The sequence below is a fragment of the Heteronotia binoei genome, chromosome 13 (genome assembly GCF_032191835.1).
Source record: "Heteronotia binoei isolate CCM8104 ecotype False Entrance Well chromosome 13, APGP_CSIRO_Hbin_v1, whole genome shotgun sequence".
Classification (NCBI taxonomy): domain Eukaryota; kingdom Metazoa; phylum Chordata; class Lepidosauria; order Squamata; family Gekkonidae; genus Heteronotia; species Heteronotia binoei.
Window position 1 is genome coordinate 74318027 of NC_083235.1, and position 21846 is coordinate 74339872.

Genomic DNA, 21846 nt, shown 5'->3' on the forward strand with positions numbered 1-21846 from the left:
TTAGCAGTAAAATAGCAATATAAATAATATAAAATCCTAGATTATAGAGTACATAGGGAGCTAATATACATAAAATAAGTAAAATATATATGAGTCGAGTTTAGCCAAATTAAATAATTAAAACAAATAAAATATCATTCCAGAACCATTCTCTGTCGTATTTCCATGGCCTGTTGAAGAAATCTTGCTACAATTAAAGTTACCTCAGAGCAAGGGTCATTTAAAAGTTTGTGGACTTTGCCTGAACATATCTGCTAAGATATCTTTCAGGTATATACAACGAATATCATCATAAAGAGGACAGTTCAGTAATACATGGGAAATAGTTTCAAGTTCTAATGATATATCTAGGTTAGAGGCTGTCGCCGTATGTATAAAATGCATCACTCAGAGAGCTGATCAAGATTATGTTGAAGGAATTCTCAAGAAGAGGATTCTAGGTGGGATGTGTGTGTTTTGAAAGCATTCTGAGATAATTATTTGAAATTTGTTTTACTTTGAAACTTATATATTCAATGATGCTTGAGAAATGTCAGGCGATGTGGTTTTATTTGCATGGTTTTCTTTTCAGTATTTAATTTTTAGTTGTTTCTATTTCTTGTCATCTTGTCTAATAAGAAGAATTATTTCTTTTTTCAATACAAGATCATTAATTTGCTGAATGTCTCCATCTAGATTTTCACACAACATTTAATGTAATATTTATTATAAATAAATATTTATAAATACACTTATAAATATTGTACTGTTGCAGATAATATTGCCCTCTCAAAACAGAATTGCCAACCTCCTAGTTGATCTACAGACAACCAAGATCACTTTCCCTGTAGAAAATGGCTGCTTTGGAGGGTGGAATCTCTGGCATTGTATCTTGCTGAGGTCCCCAGGCTCCACCCCTAAAATTTCCAGGTATTTCTCAACTCAGAGCTGGCAACCCTAGACTCCCTCACATTTCCAGTCTCCACCTCCAAATCCCTAGGAATTTCCCAGCCCAGAGTTGGCAACTGTACTCAGAGGGCGTGATCTAGATAGATCAGGTTGACTCCGCCTTCCATCCTTCCGAGGTCGGTAAAATGAGTATCCAGCTTGCTGGGGGGGAAGTGTAGATGACTGGGGAAGGCAATGGCAAACCACCCCATAAAAAAGTCTGCCGTGGAAATGTCATGGTGCGACATCACCCCAGAGTCGAAAACGACTGGTGCTTGCACAGGGGACAACCTTTACCTTTTTAGCAGGGACATAAACTTTATAAAGGACACAAACACAGATATATATTTTTTTAAAAACTTAAAACATGCTTAAAATGTTAGCGTTCATTGGTCTTAAAGGTACTTTCTTTGTATTTCTCCCATGGGATCCAGAAAATTGGGCAAAAGAAGCTGTGGCTCTTTCCTTCCTTTCCCAGGGGACTGGGGGGGAAGAGCCTCAGCCAACAGAGGGAAGAGAAGCTTGGCTCGGTCTCTCTGTTGTGCAATTGAGAGAGCCTGGGAAAACAAGCTCTGCCTTCCCCCCCTTCCTCCCCAAGGGAGGAGCCTTAGCCAATGGGGAAAATAGAAGTTTTGCTTTGTAGCTCCTGTGCGATTGAAGAAGCCTTGCAAAGCAAACTGTTACGCAGAAGAAAGTAAGATATAGGGAGAAGGAAGCAGATGCTCAGGGGCCTGATAGGAGCCCTCCAGGGGCCTGATTCGGCCCCCAGACTGCATGTCTGACACCCTTGAATAGATTATTTTGACGTTTCTGTGGCCACTTAACTACAGAAAAAAATTCATACGTGTTAATTAGTACAGGCTTCTTAATAGGATACCGGATAATTATCCTATTACAAAATAAAGAACATCTAATGTTGAAATACAGCACTGGTAACTAATTTCTGGGTTTTTCCCCTAGCCCCTCTGAGATTAAAGAGATTTTAAACCTGGCAAAATTGCACAAGTTAGAGGCTATCCCTCTGGTACAGACCTTTGGACACATGGAGGTGAGTGCTATGACGGAACTTATTTATTTTCTTTTGGAGACAGATGTATGTGAGATACATCAAAACCCTATAGTGAGATGGTGACATTTCTTTGTCCTGATAGCTGGGTCTGTGCTGTAAACCTCCAGACTAGGATTGCCAGACCTCTGGTCCAGCCAGGGGATCCGCTGGTCTTTGGGCACCAATCCACAGCTGGCTGGCAAAGGAAATCCCACCCCCCCAAACAGTGATGTCATTGTGTCACCAATGTTGTGCAATGGCACTTTGGATTTTGGGCAAACTCTATGGTTTTGTAGCAAAAGAGCCCTAGAATTTTTGCCAAACACCTAGAGTGCCATGTGTGATGTGAGTGATGTGATGACCACAAAAGAAGCACAAGGCTTCATGGTAAACACAAGTTGTGCAATAAATAATGCTAAAGTGATTGAAAAAAGAATGAAATGTAATTTGCAAAGTCTATGAGGGAACAATCCCATCTCTACATGAGACTCGATACAATGCAGACTCGACTGAAGAACACCATGAAGTTTATACCAAAGTTCAATCAATTAAAGTGGAACTCCCGTTCCTTATGCTGTACATCTGTGCTGAATCGAAATATTTCTGACGTTGCCAAATTCTTGCTGGTCCAGGCACACAGTCGTGTTCTAATGCGACGGAATGCTAGCCAAACTGTCCTGTTCCCCGCAGTGGCTTCCTCAGGCTTGCGGGCTTATAGGACTCATTTTTCAAAAATTCGATCACTCCAAGTCATGTGTCACGGCTGGGGCCGGGTCAGGCAAAGTCCAGAGGCAGTCCGAGGTCTGTAGCCAGTAAGCAGGAGGGTCCGAGGCGCCAAATCCGAATCACTGTAGAAGTATCGCAGGTCTGAGGTCCAGAAGCCGAGGTCAGGGAGTCCAGAAGTCCAAAGCCAAAGTCAGGGAGTCAGGAACCAAAGTCAAGCCGGAGTGGATGCTAGAATGTCAGGGAGATGACTAGTTGCTTCCACAAAGCCTCCTCCCAAAGCCCACAGCTATATAGCCCTCTGCTGGCTGTTGCCTGTTTGGGCTAATTGCTGGCTCAGGGAGGCAGCCAGGATCCTGTTACCACTCAAGCATCCTTGCTCTTAGAAGGGCCAGAATCCTCTCTTCTCCAGCAGGAGGCAGGGGCACTGGTGCAGGTGGCAGGGGCACAGTTTCCGCATCAGACTCAACTTCCTCTGAAGGGTCCCCAGCACCCATGACATCATGCATGGAGGTTGCCGTCAATTGCCACTCAGGTTTTCCTCCTCCCCTGTACTTGCTTTATTGCCGGTTTGAGTGACGTGCTGATGTCATTCCAACTGACACACGCAGCAGAAGTCCCTCCGACTGGCAGCAAGGTAGGACCTAGCAACGCTTCTCCAGACACCTGGTCTTGATCCTTGCAGAGGTTGAGGAGGTAGTAGACAGCAATACATTCTGCAAACCGAAACGCACATTTTTAGTTTGAATAAGTTTTTATTCAGATTTTTCCTTAGAATCCTTTTCACTACCTGCTAGATAGTGCCTTTGGCATCCCATCGCAGCTGATAAAAGGCACATCCTTCCTCTCCTGCTCCCAAATGTCTACATCATTTTCTGACCTTTTAAAAGTTTCATTTATTTGCTTGCGTAGTCTGGCTTTCCCCCTCCCTCTTACCCATTATATAGATACATGGTCTTTTGCTACTGGTGTTTAATTTATACTAGCATTTCTTTTAATAAACTTTATTACGGCAAAGGTTACCAGGTCTTGCACTAAACAGCTGAAGTTTCTATATTTGTAGCCATGCAGATTTCTAGACTTTTTACAATAGCCATTTTTTTGCTAAAGCAGTATAATTTGATGTGTCTTTATCGGTTATTTTAAAATGTAGAGATATACGGGACTGTATTCCTTCTTCAGTCTGGACACTATCCACTTTTTAGTACTTTTGCTGGGGAAAATTCTGCCATATCCGGAATCAGGTGGCAGAAAGGACTAATATAATATCAATGATATCTTAAACAGAGTCACACGCCCTTCTAAGCCCAATGCTTTTAGAAAGGTGAAACTCTTCTTCAGTAAGGCTTTTGATAAGGTTCCACATAACCTTCTTGTTGACAAATTGGTACAATGTGATTTGGATCCTATTACCGGTAGGTGGATCTGTAACTGGTTGACAGATCACTCCTGAAGAGTGCTTATTATTTATTACTTTAAATTTCCATCCCGCCCTCTCCACAAGCGGACTCCGGGTGGCTGTTAATGCTTGTTAATACTTCCTCATCCTCTTGGTGAAGAGTGACAATTGGAGCGCCTCGAGGATCTGTCCTGGGACCTGTTTTGTTTAATATCTTTATGAATGATTTGGATGAAGGAACAGAGGGAACACTTATTAAATTTGAGGATTATACTAAATTGGGAGGGGTCACGAATATAGTAGAAGACAGAGACAAGATACAGGATGACCCTGACAGTCTGGAAAACTGGGCTAAACCCAATAAAATGAATTTTAACAGGGATAAATGTAAACTTCTGCATTTAAATAGGAAAAATCCAGTGCTTAATTATGGGATGGGGAGACTTGTCTTGGCAGTAGAATGTGCAAAAAGGATCTAGGGGTATTAGTGGGCCATACACTGAACATGAGCCAGCAGCGTAATGCACTTGCTAAAGAGGCCAATGCAGCGTTTGGGCATATCAACAGAAATATAGTGTCCAGATCACGTGAAGTGACGGTGACGCCGACATAACTATAGAATACAAGCCTAAACACTTATTGTTAACTGGAGGGATTTCTTTTGAATGTTTACCACACAAAAAGGAAACTATCTCCTTTCTTCCGTCAGCTACTAGGACAGCTGTGGCCATGAGGTGGAAATCAGATAAACATCCGGATATTAATCTCTGGCATAAAATACCTGTGGTCTACCTATGTCATGGCCAAGATAACAGACAATATTGCTCAGCTCGAACGTCCTCTCTCTCCTAATTTCTATGCTGTCTGGTTTCCTGTTCTAGCATATCTAACCTCACAAGAAGCAATTCCTAATGCAATTAATGACGTCTTTGTGGTAATGTCTTCTGATGGAGTCAAATGGATTTACACTAGCTTTTTATTCAGTTTTAATATTAGTTACAGGTATATTTCATTAGTTGTTATATGACTTATTAGATTCTTTGTCTTGTACTTTTGGTTATATTATTTGCTCTATGTAAGCACTATGATCCTGATATGTATGGTATATACCTTGACAGAAAATACAGTAAATTGTTTTTTGAATAGAAAGTGATGGTAACACTTTACTCTGCTCTGGTTAGACCTCACCTAGAGTATTATGTTCAGATTTGGGCACCACAATCTAAGAAGGGTATAGACAAGCTGGAATATGTCCAGAGGAGGGCCATGGTGAGGGGTTTGGAGACCCAAGTCCTACGAGGAAAGGCTGAAGGAGCTGCGTATATTTAGCCTGGAGAGGAGATGACTGAGAGGTGATGGGATCACCATCTTCAAGTACTTGAAGGAGGTGCAGAGGATGATGCATAGTTGTTTCTGTTGTCCCAGAAGGCTGGACCAGAACCTGTCTGTTGAAATTAAATCAGAAGAGTTTTTGACTAATCATTAGGAAGAACGTCCTGACCATTAGAATGGTTCCTCAGTGGAACAGGCTTCCTTGGGAGGTGGTGGGCTCTCCTGTGGAGGTTTTTAAACAGAGGCTAGATGGCCATCTTTCAGGAATGCTGCTTCTGTGAACTTAGGCAGGTCATGAGTAGGAGGGCAGGAAGGGTTACATCAGTGTTTAGTCCTTGTCCATTATATGCCCAGGGAAATGCTCTTTGCCACTTTGGGGTCAGGCAGCAATTTTCTCCAGTACAGTTTGGCCAGGGATCCTGGAGGGGTTTTTCCCATCTTCTAGGCATGGAGCAGATGTCACTGGGGTTGAGTGGGGTGAAGTATTTGTGAGTTTGCTGCATTGTGTAAGGGGTTGGACTAGATGACCCTGGAGTTCCCTTCTAACTTTATATGACTTCACTGTGAATCCTGTTTGGCTTAGCTGGGCCGTACGCGAGCTCTTCCAAAAGCTACTGACCTCCGGTTGCTCTGGCATTTCTGTTTTGTTTTGGTGGCTGCATCTACTGGTTCCTATTTCTCCTGCAGTTTGTCCTGAAGCACAAAGAGTTCCGCCATCTGCGGGAAGTGGAAATGTTTCCCAACACTGTGAACCCACATAAAGAGGAGTCCCTGAGACTGGTCAGCAGAATGATAGACCAAGTGTTAGCACTGCATGAGGAACTTCGATGGTTTCACATTGGTTGTGATGAGGTATAGTGTGATGCATGGGGCTGAAACTGTTCTGCAGTAACCACAACTTTTACCTCGTAAGAACCACGGAAGTCAGCCACTTCCTGTTGCTACACACTTACGGTTCCCTCGTGGTTGGAATGTCTTCTTTGGGAATGATGGGATTCTAAATTCTACAATCAGACAGTAAAATTTACAATATTAATATTATCGTGTAGTTACTGCTAGTTTAAATGTTGTTCGGGATCTTTTTTGTCATTAATCTAGTGTGTAATGTTGTCAGATTCTCTCTGGCCACCAGCTGGGAAGAGGCGGGATAGGGGTACCAGATCCTGGCTGGGAAACTTCTGGAGATTCGGGGTTGGAGTCTTGGGAGGACAGGGACATCAGTGGGGTACAATGTCAAAGAGTCCACCTTACAAGACATCCATTTTCTCCAGGGAAACCGATCTCTGTAGTCTGGAGATGAGCTGTAATTCTGGCAAATCCCCAGGCCCCACCTGGAGGCTGGCATCCCTGGGTGCTTGATGTTTTTCCTGACAAGGGAAGAACACAAATGAAACTCTCTTACAGTTTCCTCCTTCTACAGCAACTTCTGTCTCTAAACCACTGGGAAGAAAGAGGACTTTGGCCAAATAAAGAAAGTAGAAATGAGTGGAGGTGTACTTCGCCTCAGATTCTTTAAAAATGATAGTCTTTTCATCCTTCCTGGTTTTGTGGCGTTACCTTTGTCAGATGTTCGGTTGCAAATGATATGATATCATTTGACTTGAAAACCTACAGCAATTCATTGTGCCTGTATGCACAACTGAATGAATGATGCCAGCTGGATTCTGATGTAGAAACTGGCCCTGTCTTTTGCATTCTGTTATGGACTACGGATGTGACAATTTAGCATGTCGTAGGAGAACGTGGGCAGCAGTTGCACACTGAATCAGACAACTGACATATATAGCTTGATTTTCTGTCAGCTGTGTCTGGCAGTGATCTCCTTGTGAGAACCTCACCACTTCCCTTTCTCACTGCAGCTGTGTCTAGCACGTTTTGAAAGAACTGCACAATGTCGACCATCATCAGAATAATAGTAACTGAAACTTGTCTTGGGTGGCTGCTGCAGGTTTATTATCTTGGTGAAGGGGAGGAGTCCAAAAAGTGGCTACAGGAAGAAGAAAATACCATTGAAAAGCTGTGTCTGGCCCACTTGAAAGCAGTGGCTGGCCATGTGGTCTCAGCTCACCCTAAGGTGAAACCCATTGTATGGGACGACATGCTCCGGGGGCTGAGTGAAGCAACGTTGAGAGGTATGTTACTGGAGAAGAGTTTTTCCACTCTAACCGCACTTCTGAAACACCCTCATGATCCAAATGAGCCAATGAATGCCTCATCATTACTTTCTGAGAGGAGCAGAGTAAAAATTCACTAGGTTTCAAACGTAGCTTAATTTCGGAGTAGAACAGCTAGATTCAAGTCCAGGGCTACTGTAGACACCGACAACATTTTGGGATGTCAGCTTTTGAGAGTTAAAGTTCTTTTCGTCAGATCCCTGACAAAGCAAGTTTTGACTCTCCAAAAACCTATACCCTGAAAATCGTGTAGGTCTATGAAGTGCTATGGAACTCAAATCTAATTGTGGCTTAAGAAATGCTTTGTGTTGTGGTTTGGTTTTTGAAATGCCAATAAGGTGCAGCATCACCATTCAAAAGCAACACTTTTCAAAAAAGTAGACATTTGTAGGGATGGGCACAAACCAGGAAGATAGATCAAAGATTTCAGGTTTTCACGGCTGGTAACATCATTAGGGTTTGTAGAGTCTTTCGGGCTCGAGTGCCGTGTTCTACTGGAGAAAGTTTTCCTTCCAGACGTTTCGTTCTCAGCTGCGGAGAACATCCTCAGTGGCGTTGCAGCCGGAGCAGGCGCTCAGACCTTCTTGGCTGCTGTGCATTGAGTGGGGCCAGGGCTGCTGGAGAGCTGCTATTTCTAGGCTGGAGGGGGTGTGATGAAAGGGCAATAGGTTTGTGGATGTGCCCATTGTTTGGTGGGGCTTCCTGGAAGGGTAGTGATAAGGAAACTGGCTGTTGAATGTGACCATTGTTCTGTGTTAATTGCTGGGAGGGTTGGAAGGAAGATATAGTTCATTTTGGTTGGTGGCAAGCCCAGTTTGTGAGCCATGAACTGTCACGGGCGGCTGTCAAATGAAGTGGTTCAATGCATGAGGTTCATGATGTTGTAGAACCCCCCACCCCCAGCATTCTGGAGACTCCAGACTCACCAGGGATCTTTGGATGCCTCTCCTCTACTTGCCCTTCAAGTTTTGTGAGGATTGGATTTATGGGGTCCAAGTTACGGCCCCTGAAGAAGGTGCCCCCAGGAAAGTGCTTTCTGGGGAAATGGCAGGCACAGATCCAGGAGGTTCAGGAGTGTACAGAACATCCCCTGTTCAAGCGACAGACATCAAGCTCACCGGGGACCTCTCCTTGATACTCCTCTACATGCCCTCTTAAGTTATGTGCTGATTGAATTTAGGGTGTCTGAGTGACAGCCCTCCAAAGAAGGCTCCTCCAGGAAAGAGGTTTTGGGGAAAATGTCAGGCACATATTCAAAAGTGTATAGAATAGACCCCCTGCAAGCTACGTATGCCAAAAATACAGGGAACCTCACCCTGTCACCTGCTCCTCTACAGTCTCTCCAAGTTGGGAGCAGATTACCATCTGGGTTCCCACGTACAGACACCCCCCCCCCCCCAAAAAAAGGTCTCCCCAGTGTTCTCTCTGGAAAAGACAGCTGCAGTTGCAAGAGTCTGTGGAATGGTCAGGAACAAATCAGGGACACCAAACTCGCTTGGAAACTTCACCTGGGCATGACCCCCGCCCAACCATCCCCCCTCCCCAAGTCTCCCAAGACCAGTTCTGAAGGACAGAAAGGCAGACACCTTCAGAGTTTTGACAGGCTCCCCAAAGTAACCCTGACAAGCACTGCAAATCAGTAAGGCATGTCCACAATGTTCCCAGCCCCCCTCAGGCCCAAACATATAGATCCACTGGTGACAGCCTCCCCCGTGTGAAATTTTGGTGGAAGAGATCACCTGTTGTGAATTGTACAAATGCAATGGAAAGGGATAGTTGAACAGACTTGTTTGTACAGGCAGATGTTTGCTGAGGTAGATGTTGTTCCATGAAGTTCTTTCATGAGCCAGTTTGGTGTAATGGTTAAGTGTGCAGACTTATCTGGGAGAACCAGGTTTGATTCCCCACTCCTCCACTTGCACCTGCTAGCATGGCCTTGGGTCAGCCATAGCCCTGGCAGAAGTTGTCCTTGAAAGAGCAGCTGCTGTGAGAGCCCTCTCCAGCCCCACCCACCTCACAAGGTGTCTGTTGTGGGGGAGGAAGGTAAAGGAGATTGTGAGCCACTCTGAGTCTCTTCGGAGTGGAGGGCGGGATAGAAATCCAATATCTTCATCTTCATGAGGTAGATGTTGTTCCATGAAGTGCTTTCATGAGGTAGATGTTTCATGAAGTAGGTGTTGGGTGAGGAAGATTTTCTTTGGAGGGTAAAAGTAAACGGGGTGTCCAGGGGTTTCCTCAGTCATTGGTGCAGGATGTTCATGGAGGAGATGACATCCTGCAGTACACTCTTCCACTCCACCAAACATGCAATCATGCCATAGGTGGAGTTTCAATAGGTGGGTAAGTTTCAGGACGAGCCAGTGTTCAGGCTCATCCCCCTCCCCCTGCCTCTCCCACAGCAGACAGGCAGACTTGATACTGCATGAGAAGTGGGTGACCAGGTCTTGAGCAAAGATGGCATCTTGAGGGTGGCCGTGTCCCTGGTGGACTTGACAGTGCTCCTCAGCCCCAGAGCCTCCTTCACCACCAAGTGAAGCGTGTGCACCAGGCATACAACACCCTTGAAGACGAAGATATTGGATTTCTATCCCGCCCTCCACTCCAAAGAGTCTCAGAGCGGCTCACAATCTCCTCTCCCTTCCTCTCCCGCAACAGACACCCTGTGAGGTAGATGAAGATGTTGGATTTATATCTCGCCCTCCACTCCGAAGAGTCTCAGAGCGGCTCACAATCTCCTTTCCCTTCCTCCCCCACAACAGACACCCTGTGAGGTAGATGAAGATATTGGATTTATATCCTGCCCTCCACTCTGAAGCGTCTCAGAGCGGCTCACAATCTCCTTTCCCTTCCTCCCCCACAACAGACACCCTGTGAGGTAGATGAAGATATTGGATTTATATCCTGCCCTCCACTCTGAAGCATCTCAGAGCGGCTCACAATCTCCTTTCCCTTCCTCCCCCACAACAGACACCCTGTGAGGTAGATGAAGATATTGGATTTATATCCCGCCCTCCACTCCGAAGAGTCTCAGAGCGGCTCACAATCTCCTTTCCCTTCCTCCCCCACAACAGACACCCTGTGAGGTAGATGAAGAGATTGGATTTATATCCCGCCCTCCACTCCAAAGAGTCTCAGAGCGGCTCACAATCTCCTTTCCCTTCCTCCCCCACAACAGACACCCTGTGAGGTAGATGAAGATATTGGATTTATATCCCGCCCTCCACTCTGAAGAGTCTCAGAGCGGCTCACAATCTCCTCTCCCTTCCTCCCCCACAACAGACACCTTGTGAGGTAGATGAAGATATTGGATTTATATCCCGCCCTCCACTCTGAAGAGTCTCAGAGCGGCTCACAATCTCCTCTCCCTTCCTCCCCCACAACAGACACCCTGTGAGGTAGATGAAGATATTGGATTTATATCCCGCCCTCCACTCTGAAGAGTCTCAGAGCTGCTCACAATCTCCTCTCCCTGCCTCCTCCACAACAGACACCCTGTGAGGTAGATGAAGATACTGGATTTATATCCCACCCTCCACTCCGAAGAGTCTCAGAACGGCTCACAATCTCCTTTCCCTTCCTCCCCCACAACAGACACCCTGTGAGGTGGGTGGGGCTGGAGAGGGCTCTCACAGCAGCTGCCCTTTCAAAGACAACCTCTGCCAGAGCTATGGCTGACCCAAGGCCATTCCAGCAGGTGCAAGTGGAGGAGTGGGGAATCAAACCCGGTTCTCCCAGATAAGACTCCGCACACTTAACCACTACACAAACTGGCTTGAGGTGCGCAGCCACCACTGCTGCCAGCATGTTGCTGCCAGTGTCCGTGACCATGTAGCCATGTACAATATTGCTGCCACCTCTCCACTCCTGCACGCTACTCTGTATCCCAGCTGTGGTATTTTGCACCGTGTGGTCAGCATCCGTCCCCTGCACATGGAGCAGAACCACTTCACAGCCAGGTGGCAGGACTGCCCCCTCCTGGGGCCTGGGCTGTTCCCCGGTACAGACACAGAGGTCGTCTGGCTGCCACCAGTAGCTAAGCTGCTGGCTCTGCAGAGGTCTGACATTGTCACATCCTGCCTGCCCCCTGGGGGTTGGGCCACCATCAGCTGTAGTGCCTCAACTCTGAATGGGTTCCCTCAAGGCCACAAATTTCTATTTCCCCCTGCTCCTCTTCCTCTCAACCATTTGGCCCCTTCTATGACCTGGACTCAGCGGCTGTCTTCTTCCTTGGCCTGTCAGCAGCAGCCTCATTTGCTTTCCTCCCTCCACCTGTTGACCTGCCCCCTCTTCCAGTGAAGGACCACTTTCCATCCTTCCTTCTGGTACTTTGGGTATTGACTCAGAGCCTGCTGGACCAGCCACAGGCACCACCAACTATCCCTGAGTATCTTCCATGCACACCCTGTCCTCAGCTGCTCTGGCCTGGCTGCAAGGAGCATCGGACAAGCTACTCCCGGCTCCCATATGCTCCCTGCTCCTCTGCTGCTGCCACTATCTTGTTCCTGGAGCTGGGCTCTGCAATGGCGGAAGCATTGCAGACTGGCTCTCTGCTGCCCACTCGCCACATCTCCTGGGCATTGCTGTTGGCCAATGACACCTGGCCTTTGAGGAGGGGGACATTTTCTGTTTCTTTTCTTGATCGCTGATTCCGTTTCTTCGCTTTTCGTACAAACAATGCCATTCGGTTCCCAAGCCCCTTACAATCACTCATTTTTTTTTTCTTCCTTCTAGATTCTGGGATAGCACAGCTTGTGGAGCTGATGATCTGGGACTATGCTCCAGATCTTGATGTCAGCAGTAAAGGTTGGTACCACTTTGTGGCTTTGTTCACTGACCATGGGAAGAAGGTGTGCTTGCATCCACTTCCTCCATGCAGTCATGCTAGGCAGTCAGGCAAAGATGGGGCGCAGCCAGTGTGCTTGGGCCTGCCATCCCTCCCCACATGGTGAATCATCTGGGACTCTTGGAAGAAAAATAAGTATGTGCTAGGTATATGTAATAAGCCATTGTTTTAATTGTTGTGTCTGTAGTTGCTTTTCAGCGTGTAATATTTAGAACAGTGATTTTTTACAGGTAACAGCCATCCAGGAGAACAGTCTGCAAATGTTTTGTGGGGTGGGCACACAAAATTGTTGGGGGCAAATGGGAGGCATTTGGGATTTTAGGGAGTCCTTTCTCCCCAGTAGCAGTGGCTTATGACAGCAAGCCGAAAGTTGTTGTATACTGCTCACCTTACACTGAGGATGAATACTGTATTTCTCTCAAAGGCCTTTGCAAATGGCACACGGGAAACAGGAATTAAATCTAACATGAAGATTGCTGATGACAATCAGATAGAAGGTTCTCACTGAATCTGTGCCTGGAATCTTGATTGTTTGGCGAAGCTTTTTATACACAGTGGTGTATTTGTGTAATATCAAGTCTAGTTTGGCTGCTAATCGATGCTGTAACGTGCAACCCATTTGGCTAATCCATTTGGCTATTTCTTAAACCAAGTCATTGGTCTGAAGTCATTCGTTCCTCAGTTTGTAGGAGCTCATCTTGTTATAACAACGTTTTCCCTCTGTCAATAACCCTGTGAGATATGTCAGGCAGAAAGAAAACGTCTGACTGAAGGTCAACCAGCAGAGGAGCATGGCTGAGTGAGGATCTGAACCTGGATTTACCCAGTCCTAGTTCAGCATCCTAACCACTACACACCACACTAGCTTCCAGTGTTTACTTAATGAGACAAAAGCTGCCTTAAGTCAAGCAAACCTGATGAAGTAAATTTGTGAACTAAATCTTGAAAGATGCTTGCTCCACTGTTCTCTCATTGAAATCTGAGACTTCTTTGGCATTGCCTCAAAATAATTAGCAGAAGTCCGTAGAAATGTGCAAGTCTAGCTTGCCTGCATTAACAGCATTTAGGATTACTGCCTTTTTATCACTGGGCTACAATTCACTTTTTTTTAAACTTGAGGTGAGTCTGATCCAGTGCACTATCAATAGAAGGGATCTGTATGCCTCAGAATTTACATTCAGTGGTAACCAGGAAGCTATCCTTGGGCTACAGGGCATTATCGTCTATCTGTAGACCTAGTATGCATCCTGCCATCAAATTTAACACTTTGTGCAATTGATGATAATCCTGTCTCTTTTGCCTTTCAGCAATTCTCATAGAAAAGTACCAGAAGTGTAACTTTCCCAAATTATGGTTAGCTAGTGCTTTTAAAGGGGCCACTGGAGTAAACCAGTGCCTAACACTTATTGGCCATCACCTTAAAAATCAGCAACAATGGTTGAAAGTGGCTGAGAGTACTCCTTCTGGCATCCTCCAAGGAATTGCCCTGACTGGATGGCAAAGGTAATTACAACCTCTGCAGGTAATTATGATATTTGTAGAATTATTATTGTACTGAAAAATTACAGGACTCTGTATCTTAAGAAGAATCCTGAGACTGAGAATTTTCAAGCTGAAATATAAATGAGTACCCGCATTGTCTAGCTGTCACCATAGTGGGGAAAATTTGTAAAATGCAGAGGCAGTTTTGATTGACACTTCAGAACTGAAAAGAGAGGTTTAAGCTAGAAGAGGATTTTTCTGATTTTACCACTGCTCCGTCTCTTTTACTCGTTTTCTACCCATATTTATTGACCTTTTCTTCTCACTCATCCCTCTTTTTAAAGTTCCTGGTATTCAGAATTCTTTTTCCATTCTATATCTCAGTCCCTATAAAAGTATAATTATAGCCGGAGAACAGACCAAATACTTGCATTGAGTCTGCACATGGGCAACTTTTTTCCCAGGATGCTCTGTTCATGTCACTGAAGCTAACGTTATTGTCTGCACTGCTGCATTACCTGCCTACATTGCATTTTACTAAATAGGCCTGCATTTTCTTCTCTAGGTATGACCACTTCTCTGTTCTGTGTGAGCTTCTGCCTGTAGGAATCCCATCATTGGCCATATGTCTCCGGTCACTAAAGAACGGTATAGAATGACTCTCTCCTCAGTCAGAAAGTTTAGTAAGATCAGAACTTGTAGATTACTTTCAAAACAGTTCTTTGATTTGAATTTTTTTAAAAAAAGGTACCCCACTTTTTTGCTGGGACCCAAAGCCAATCAGGATTGCCCCCAAAGTTCAAACTCCATGTATCTGTACCAATCCTTGACCTGGAAAATACATTCTCAGCTTTTTGTTTTTCCTTTTCCTCCATAACCTGGTGAGTTCTGGTCCATCTTTTATGAGTAACTGGATGGTGATTTATGGGTCTGGGCAGTCTGGCATCATACTTTAATTCTTACTGAGCATTGGTTTTTAGAAATGCACACAGGCAAATAATAGGTTGTGTGTCACTTTGCCATCAATATGACGTGATTTAAAAAGTAGGCCATGGTTGAGTTTTGAACTAGGCTCATTCTAAGAACATAAGAGAAGCCATGTTAGATCAGGCCAATGGCCCATCCAGCCCAACACTCTGCATCACATAAGAACATAAGAGAAGCCCTGTTGGATCAGGCCAGTGGCCCATCCAGTCCAACACACTGTGTCACATAACAACATAAGAGAAGCCCTGTTGGATCAGGCCAATGGCCCATCCAGCCCAACACTCTGCATCACATAAGAACATAAGAGAAGCCATGTTAGATCAGGCCAATGGCCCATCCAGCCCAACACTCTGTGTCACACTGATGGACCTCTGCTCCATATTTTTATCTAAACCCCTCTTGAAGGTGGCTATGCTTGTGGCTGCCACCACCATCTGCCCATTGTGTGGTAGTAAACTCACTGTCCATGCCGTCTCTCCCCATATGAGCCCCAGAGAGCACTGAGGTCAGCTGGTAAGCACCAGCTGAATATCCCTGGGCCAAGGGAGGCCAGATTAAAGACCACCCGGGATTGGGCCTTCTCTGTTGTGGCCCCACTACTCTGGAACCAACTCCCGGAGGAGGTACGGGCCCTGCGATGTGTAAATCAATTTCGCAGGGCCTGTAAGACATACCTCTTCAAAATAGCCTTCGCCCATACCGAGCTAGGATAATGTCGCTGTGTATGTTTCTTCTTTTCTACTGAATTAAGATCTATTAGCACCTTAATGTTAATTTTAATGTAACTGCATATTAATTTTACTGTTTTATGTGATTTTATTATATTGTATTGCACTCCTATGTTGTGAGCCGCGCTGAGCCTGCTTGTGCGGGGAGGGCGGGATACAAATAAAAAGTTATTATTATTATTTTTATTAGCATTGATTTTCATTAAAGCCTTTACATTTTCTTTTAAAAAAAACTTTCCCCCATCTCATGCTTTTACTCTACCCTTTAATCCCTCAAGGTGGCTATTCAGAAAAAGTGAAAGAAGATGTGGAAAAACTTTTAGGGATCTCCAGTCTGGAAACAGACACTTTCATGAGGTAAAAGCTCCAAGTTATGAATTGTAGACAGACCCAGGACTAAGGGAATCATAGTTGAGGATAGGCTGTGCATCTTGAAGAAGGAATGGGCTCTCTTGGTCACAGCAGTGTCTGAAGATGAGCCAAAAAAAATGCAATCATGAGTTTTAATTCAAAGTTTATCAACTGCTATAGTTATGACCTGTTGGTTTTGTTAGTAAATCATTGCCACAGATCAGCTCCATTGCTCCTAAGGTTTTAAGATTTTTTCAAGAACAGTGGAACTCTGTTATTTGGGGGTATGGAAAGTGTAATGTTTTGCTTCTTTTCTGAGATGCCTTATATGTAAAACCTGTAATTGTGTTTCTCTGCAGTGGTCTGTAGTGGTCCTACTTATTTTTGCTGCCACTGAAGGCTCTCCCCTTAGACTTCTTAGCTGAACCCAAAGAACTGGATAGCTTAGTTATATTTGCTAGAATGATAGAGGGGGGAGGGACGGTGGCTCATTGGCAAAGCATCTTCTTGGTAAGCAGAAGGTCCCAGGTTCAATCCCCGGCATCTCCAATTAAAAAGGATCCAGGCAAATAGGTGTGAAAAACCTCAGCTTGAGACCCTGGAGAGCCGCTGCCAATCTGAGTAGACAATACTGACTTGATGGACCAAGGGTCTGATTCAGTATAAGGTAGTTTCATATGTTCATAATGATAGAATGGGCAGCGTATGGGGGGGGGTCTCTGAAGTAAAAAGAGGGAGGTCCTTAGCTCTGAATAAAACAGCTATGTCCACTTAAACACAAATAGAAGTATAACAGCATAACGGTATAGTTCATAAGCATAATAGTTTCAGTTTTCCTCCTTTCACTAATGTTGCTTAAATAGACCGAGCTACAGAGGCTTTTTTCCCTTACTTGCCACATAAGCTAATAACTTCTACAAAAAAATACAGATTGCTCTCATATTCTGCAGCACCTCACCCAATGACCTTACTCACTCAGCTTGCCTTCCTGTCTCACATACGAACCCTCTTCCCAAACCGGTTAGCTCTGCCCCCTAGCTACCATCCAATCATAACATATTTCAATCAGCCCATTCAGTTCTTCTCTTTAGAAACCTAAATTTTAAATGGCAGCAACATGCATCTAAAACCCTACATTAAAACACACACAAAATATTTGCATATCAAAACACCACAGAAAAGAATGGAGCAGCAGTAAGAAAGAACTCTATTGGTGTGGTCACACCACATTAAACAATGCCTTTTACATCTGGATTTTTACTGTGTGAGAATAGCAAAAAATCTGGATGTAAAACGCATTATTTAGTGTAGTGTGAACACACCATACAAGTGGTTTCCAGTCTCTAAAGTGAGTAATTGTCAATATAGTTCTTTGGGTCAGGAGCAAAGTTTAGATATGCTGGCTGTTTTATCTTCAGTGCTCACAAGGACTTTCTTCTTGAACAGTGACATCACAGGGACTTTCCCAGGAAGTGAAATCCTCTCACTTGTGACCCAAATAGCTTTCTACCTCAAACCCTCAGTGGATGAACTTCTGGAAAACAACAGGTAGGCAATGAAGAAAAAAAAAAGTATCTCCTATGCTGTTTCGTCCACAATCAACCTGATAACTGCCTAAAATATAACTGCTGCAAAGCTCATAGCTACCCATGGCTCCATACTGTCTACTACAGTAGTCCCCAACCTTTTTGAGCCTGTGGACACCTTTTGAATTCTGACAGGGTGGTGGATGTGGTGTTGTGACAACTCCATCTCTTCAACCCGGGCCAGCGTTTTAGACTGGCCTCGTCTGGAGCTACAGTGAATACAATTTCCTTTGGAGTGAATAAAAGTCTTGGAGTGGACGGGAACAAGGGCAAAGGGAGTTGTATTCACCGTAGCTCCAGACGGAGAAAGAACTGAACTTATTAAATTGTGCTCCTGTCTGAAGCCATGCTGCCTCCTTATTCTGATTCCAAGTGTTAAGAACACAACAGTGACCACAACCGGAACGTGTTTGCCAAAGACAGACACAGATAGAGAAGGCCAAGTGGAGCAACTAAAAAATACATTGAGAAAGGAGAGTGAGAGGAAGAATAGAATCAATTCTGTGCTGGCAGTTACATCGCCAATCAGATCTCCAGTAGCCTATCAGAAGCTGTGCTCAGTAGGAGCCCCACCTGGCCTCACCCACTTTCTAAAAAATGTGCCAGTGGGCATTATGATACCCATGGTGAGGACCCCTGTTCTAATACAATGAGAATCGTTTCTCCACATAGGAGATGCGCTGCAGAAAATGAACGCATCTCTTCATTCATCCGAGTTGCAAGCAGTGTTCCCTCTCAGCTGAGTTAGTGTGAGCTAGCTCACAGTTTTTTAGCCCCTGGCTCATACATTTTTGTCCTCGCTCAGGAAAAATGGCCTCAGAGCAAACTAATTTATGCAGGAGCTCACAACAATAATGCCAGTAGCTCACAAAATGGAATTTTTGCTCACAAAACTCCACAGCTTAGAGGGAGAATTGGTTGCAAGTATGGTTATATGGTATGGAGTGGTTGATCCATGCTGTGTTGTCTTGTGCATACACCTTGTAATCAGCTTGAAATCTCATATATAGAAATGGTGTGTTCTGTCTCACTTATACTGCATTAATTCTTCAGTTTTAATCACATACACATATGTCTTCAGATATGTCACAGGCTGGTTCAGCCCTTACCACAGAAAGCGAAAGAAGATCCATCCTATAATGATTCATCTCTTTCAGCCAGATGCGCTAAGGTAACTCAGAGTCTCTTATAAAATTAGCTTGAAAGAGCTGGCTACTTCAACTTAAAAGCTTCACGTTCTTCTCACAATAAATCTTGTTCACTGAGGCTGCTGTGATGTTTCCTGTTTGAGAGAGGGAGTTTTACAGTACATCTTGGCCAAATTTCTGATATAGTTGAACACTAAATACTGTTGACATAGTTTAACAATAAATACAGTATATATTGCCTTGTAGAATTATAGAATCATAGAGTTGGGACCTCCAGGGTCATCTCATCCAACCCCCTGCACAATGCAGGAAACTCACAAAATATCTCCCCCTAAATTCACAGGATCTTCATTGCTGTCAGATGGCCATCTAGCCTCTGTTTAAAAACTTCCAAAGAAGGAGAGCCCAGCACCTCCTGAGGAAGCCCGTTCCACTGAGGAACTGCTCTAACAGCCAGGAAGTTCTTCCTAATGTTGAGCTGGAAACTCTTTTGATTTAATTTCAACCCATTGGTTCTGGTCCTACCTTCTGGGGTCACAGAAAAAAATTCCACACCATCCTCTATATGACAGCCCTTCAAGTACTTGAAGATGGTGATCATATCACCGCTCAGCCGCCTCCTCTCCAGGCTAAACATGCCCAGCTCCTTCAACCTTTCTTCATAGGACTTGGTCTCCAGACCCCTCACCATCTTCGTTGCCCTCCTCTGGACCCATTCCAACTTTTCTATATCCTTCTCAAAATGTGGTGCCCAAAACTGAACACAATACTCTAGGTGAGGTCTTACCAGAGCAGAGTAAAGTGATACCATCACTTCATGTGATCTGGATACTATACTTCTGTTGATGCAGCCCAAAATTGCATATGCCTTTTTAGCCAACACATTACACTATTGACATGTTTAGCATATGGTCCCCTAAGACCCCGAGATCCTTTTCACACATACTACTGCTAAGACAAGTCTCCCCCATCCTATAACCATGTATTGGATTTTTCCTACCTAAATGCAGAACTTTACATTTATCCCTGTTAAAATTCATTTTATTCGTTTTAGCCCAGTTTTCCAGCCTGTCAGGATCCTCCTGTATCCTGTTTCTGTCTTCTACTGTATTTGCAACCCCTCCCATTTAGTATCACCTGCAAATTTAATAAGCATTCCCCCTATTCCTTCATCCAAATCATTTATAAAGATGTTGAACAAAACAGGTCCCAGGACAGATCCTTGAGGCACTCCACTTGTCACTTCTCTCCAAGAGGATGAGAAACCATTCACAGGCACCGTTTGGGTGCAATCTGTCAACCAGTTACAGATCCACCTAACGGTAACAGGATCCAAACCACATTTTACCAACGTCAACAAGGATAGTATGTGGAACCTTATCAAAAGCCTTACTGAAATCAAGATAAGCGATGTCTACAGCACTCCCCTGATCCAGCAAGATAGTCACTTTCTCAAAAAAAAAAAAAAAAAGATCAGGTTAGTCTGACATGACTTGTTCTTGAGAAACCCATGCTGGCTCTTAGTAATCACAGCCATCCTTTCTAAATGTTCCAGGACTGACTGTTTGATGATTTGTTCTAAAACTTTTCCAGGTATAGATGTCAAGCTGATGGGTTGGTAGTTACCTGGATCCTCCTTTTCCCCCTTCTTGAAGATGGGGACAACATTCGCCTGCCTCCAATCTTCCGGCACCTCTCCTGTTCTCCAAGAATTCTCAAAAATAATAGCCAGAGGCTCAAATTACATCCGCAAGCTCTTTTAGAACCCTTGGATGCAATTCATCTGGCCCTGAGGACTTAGTGTCATTTAAAGAAACTAGGTGTTTATGTACTACCCCTATGCTGATCCTAGGTTGGAACTTGATACCCTCCTTATATGTTCTGTTTTTTGCCATGTTGAGCACCGTTTCCCTCCAAAGAGAAGACTGAGGAAAAGTAAGAATTGACCAGTTCCGCCCTCTCTTCATTGCCTTCATTACAATTTCACTTTCCTGCCCTCGCAATGGGTCTATCATGTCCTTGCTCTTTTTCTTACTCTGAACATAAGAAAAGAACCCTTTTTTTGTTGTTTTTATCATCTTTGGCCAGCCTAAGCTTATACTGAGCTTTAGCATCTTCTTCGTGGTCTCTGTGCATTCACACATATGGGTAATCCGCAGGATTGGTCCCAACCTCGGAGAATTCAAAGCAATCTTGATCGCAGATCTGGCGCGCCTCCCACTCGTCCTGGGGAGGAGGCAGGCACTGCGCATGCCTGGACGAGGGGGAGGCGCCTAGCCACTCAGTTTCTTCCTTACCGCCGACCGGATCGCACCTTCCTCGCTGATCTCCAACTCTTCATTGCAATCTTCAACGTTCACCTTCTCTTCGCTTCAATTCTTCGCTTCAATCTTCACCTTCTCCTTGGTATCGTATAAAAAAAAAAAAGACCTCTCTTCTACTATTTTTCCGGACTTCTCCCTCCCCCCCCCCCGGGCGGATGGAAGGAAGGGACAAAATAACTTTTAAACGTTGCACCCGCTGCGCTTCCAAAATCCCTTCGTCCGACGGTCACTCTCTTTGCCTTTTTTGCCTCGGAGAGACTCACCGTACAGACTCCTGCGTGCACTGCAGCCAGTTTGGCAAACAGGCCCGCAAAAATCGTGCTGCGAGGCTCAGGAGCCATCTTATGGAGACCTCCCTCCGACCGACCACGCCGCATGGCGGACAACAACAACTCGCGCCATCTTCCCCACTTCTCGCGGGAGAGACGCAGTCGGCAGCTTCTGCGACTCAAGGTCCCTGTAAGCCCAAGTCTGGCAAGCACACCAAAAAGTCGGATGACACCAGAAAGCGCCGCCGCTCCGATTCTGCCCACGCGGACCCGACGGGCAATGTAAGCTCTAAGAAGCCTAAGACCCGGCCATCAGATCAAACCGGACAACACTCGGGTTCGAATCCGACCACGAGCTCGACCGCAACTAAACAGAAGGCATCGAACCCGACCGCAGACGGCTCGGGCTCGATCCCGAAAACTCCGACATCGAAGTCGACGGCAACACCGTCTGTCACACCGTTAGAAATCGTGCGCATCTCATCTAAGTCCCCATCGATATCGAACTCTCCACCGGACCAGATA

The 21846-nt window shown here is 45.0% G+C and overlaps 1 protein-coding gene across 1 annotated transcript in view; it reads left to right on the plus strand.

Annotated features, from left to right (window-relative positions):
• Positions 1-21846, plus strand: part of HEXD (hexosaminidase D) — a 51350-nt gene that overhangs the window by 7436 nt on the left and 22068 nt on the right. The window contains exons 4-12 of the mRNA XM_060253005.1: positions 1888-1975; positions 6117-6281; positions 7378-7561; positions 12335-12406; positions 13754-13949; positions 14494-14576; positions 15922-16000; positions 17441-17542; positions 18662-18751. Coding sequence (XP_060108988.1) covers positions 1888-1975; positions 6117-6281; positions 7378-7561; positions 12335-12406; positions 13754-13949; positions 14494-14576; positions 15922-16000; positions 17441-17542; positions 18662-18751 — 1059 coding nt within the window. The remainder of the gene's footprint in view (positions 1-1887; positions 1976-6116; positions 6282-7377; positions 7562-12334; positions 12407-13753; positions 13950-14493; positions 14577-15921; positions 16001-17440; positions 17543-18661; positions 18752-21846) is intronic.